The following is a 2,266-nucleotide window of genomic DNA, read 5'->3' as shown; positions in this document are numbered from 1 at the left end:
CTGAGCTAGATGGGCTAACCTAAACTAACTGGACTAATCTGAGCTAGCTGGGCTAACCTAAGCTAGCTGGGCAATTCTGGGCTAACTAGGGTAACATGAGCTAACAAGGCTAACCTCAGTTAGCTGGGCTTATTTGGGTGAACCTAAGATAACTGGACTAACCTGAGCTGGCTGGACTAATCTGGGCTAACCTGAGCTCAATAGACTAGCATAAGCTAACTGGACTGACCTGAGCTAACTGGACTAACCTGAGCTAGTTGGACTAATCTGGGTTAATTGGGTAATCTGAGCTAACTGATCTAACATGAGCTAGCCTAAAATAAATGGACTAGTCTGAGGTAGCTGGGCTAACCTGAGCTAGCTGGACTAACCTGAGCTTGCTGGGCCAACCTGAGCTAGCTGGGCTAACTGGACTAACTAACTAACCTAAACACAGCACACCAGAAGCAGTCACACGACATTTTAGACCAATCACATAGCAGCTCTGTGGGGCAATCATTTCTGATTAATCGACAGGCAACATGGTTAGCAAGCTAACATGCTAACACGCTAACCGACACGTAGGTGCACAATAAAGCTACAATCTGTCAGACTTCGATCAAATCAAATTGTAATCCAGTTTCTATTTGATGCATTTCCAGTCTGAGGTTTTGATCAGTGCTGCTTTCAGGAATATGTCTGCTCAGTGTGAATGTGGTGGGGCGTGTCCAGCTGGTCATGTGACCCGTTTTACCCTCCATGGCTGCAGCTGATTGTGGATCTGGATATGTCCTGGGTGACAACAGGGATTGCTACATGCGGACCTGGATATTTCCTGGTTGACTGCAGTGATCGTTACATGCGGACCTGGATATTTCCTGGCTGACAGCAGTGATCGTTACATGCGGACCTGGATATTTCCTGGCTGACAGCAGTGATCGTTACATGTGGACCTGGATATTTCCTGGTTAACAGCAGTGATCGTTACATGTGGACCTGGATATTTCCTGGCTGACAGCAGTGATCGTTACATGTGGACCTGGATATTTCCTGGTTAACAGCAGTGATCGTTACATGTGGACCTGGATATTTCCTGGCTGACAACAGTGATCGTTACATGTGGACCTGGATATTTCCTGGGTGACAGCAGTGTGCAGACAACAGGCTACACAGGACTCTGGCTGCAGCTGTAATTGTTGTATTTAAGGTCAAGTCTCCTCTCTCTGTCACACTGAGTCTATTTTAACCCGGCGACTCCGTCTGCCAACTTCCCATGACATCAGAGGGGTGGTGGGGGGGTGGAGGTTCAGCACAGGTCACTGCAGAGCTGCTTTACAGGGAGCTGACACTCTGCTTCACCTGTTCTCTTCTCACTGGCAGCCACCTGGAGCCCACCTGAGCTTCACACATGTTCTTCTGTCAAACACGCCTTTCTGTCTCTTTTATACAGATGTAGATTTTTTTAAATAACTTAATCTCTTTCCGTTTTAGGGGACTGCACACCTCTTCACACTGACGTTATTTAAAAGGTTTTATGTCTCTTTTGAACAGCTGTATGCCGTTCTTTCACTGACTCTTTTTGTAGGGACTCTGAGTCTGAGATTTCCCGTCCTATCTACTGATTTTGTGTCTCTGTGAGGTGACTTCACTTCCTGTTTTCCTGGCTTGGACTCTGCAGCCCCGCTGGCCTCAGCTCTGTTTGGCTTCTGTTGAGATCAGTTTTTTGTTCTGTATGACCGTCAGTCTGCTCTGTGCTGCTACACGTCTGACTGTGAATCCTGCTGTTGTGGAGGTACAGCTGAATCCAGAGCAGAGAAATCAAAGATATCCAGCAGAACAGCAACAAACTGTCCGTCTGAAGCAATGACGTAACAGCACCTCACCTGCTCGTGGTCCTCAGGTGGAGGTGGAGGGGGCGTGGCCAGTTGGCTGCCACTCTGCTGTCTGTGCTGCTGCTGCTGCTGGTTGAGGTCGCGGGCCGACATCTCTGCCATCCTGCGCTCCATCTGCTCCAGACGCTCCAGGATGGACATCCTGAACTGATTATCTGCAGCACACAGCACAGGCACACTGACACTACTACAGCTCCCATGATGCACCTGCTTCAGCACAGGACAGCTGACACCTGAACCAGCCAATCAGCTGCCAGACATCAGCCACACACCAACCCGATTGGATGAATAGCTGCGCGGACAGCACACACACACACACACACACACACACACACACACACACACACACACACAGACACACACACACATTAGTGAAGTGAGCGGCTTCCATCCTG

At 49.0% G+C, this 2,266-nt stretch overlaps 1 protein-coding gene across 1 annotated transcript in view; it reads right to left on the bottom strand.

The window, feature by feature from the left end:
* camta2 (calmodulin binding transcription activator 2) overlaps window positions 1–2,266 on the bottom strand; it is a 31,209-nt gene that overhangs the window by 8,287 nt on the left and 20,656 nt on the right. Inside the window, exon 14 of the mRNA XM_008300336.1 lies at window positions 1,741–2,026. Coding sequence (XP_008298558.1) covers window positions 1,741–2,026 — 286 coding nt within the window. The remainder of the gene's footprint in view (window positions 1–1,740; window positions 2,027–2,266) is intronic.

This window comes from Stegastes partitus, unplaced genomic scaffold, assembly GCF_000690725.1.
Source record: "Stegastes partitus isolate 25-593 unplaced genomic scaffold, Stegastes_partitus-1.0.2 Scaffold1526, whole genome shotgun sequence".
NCBI lineage: Eukaryota > Metazoa > Chordata > Actinopteri > Pomacentridae > Stegastes > Stegastes partitus.
Note: the sequence above shows the minus strand (reverse complement) of the source record. Positions and strands in the feature narration are given on the sequence as shown.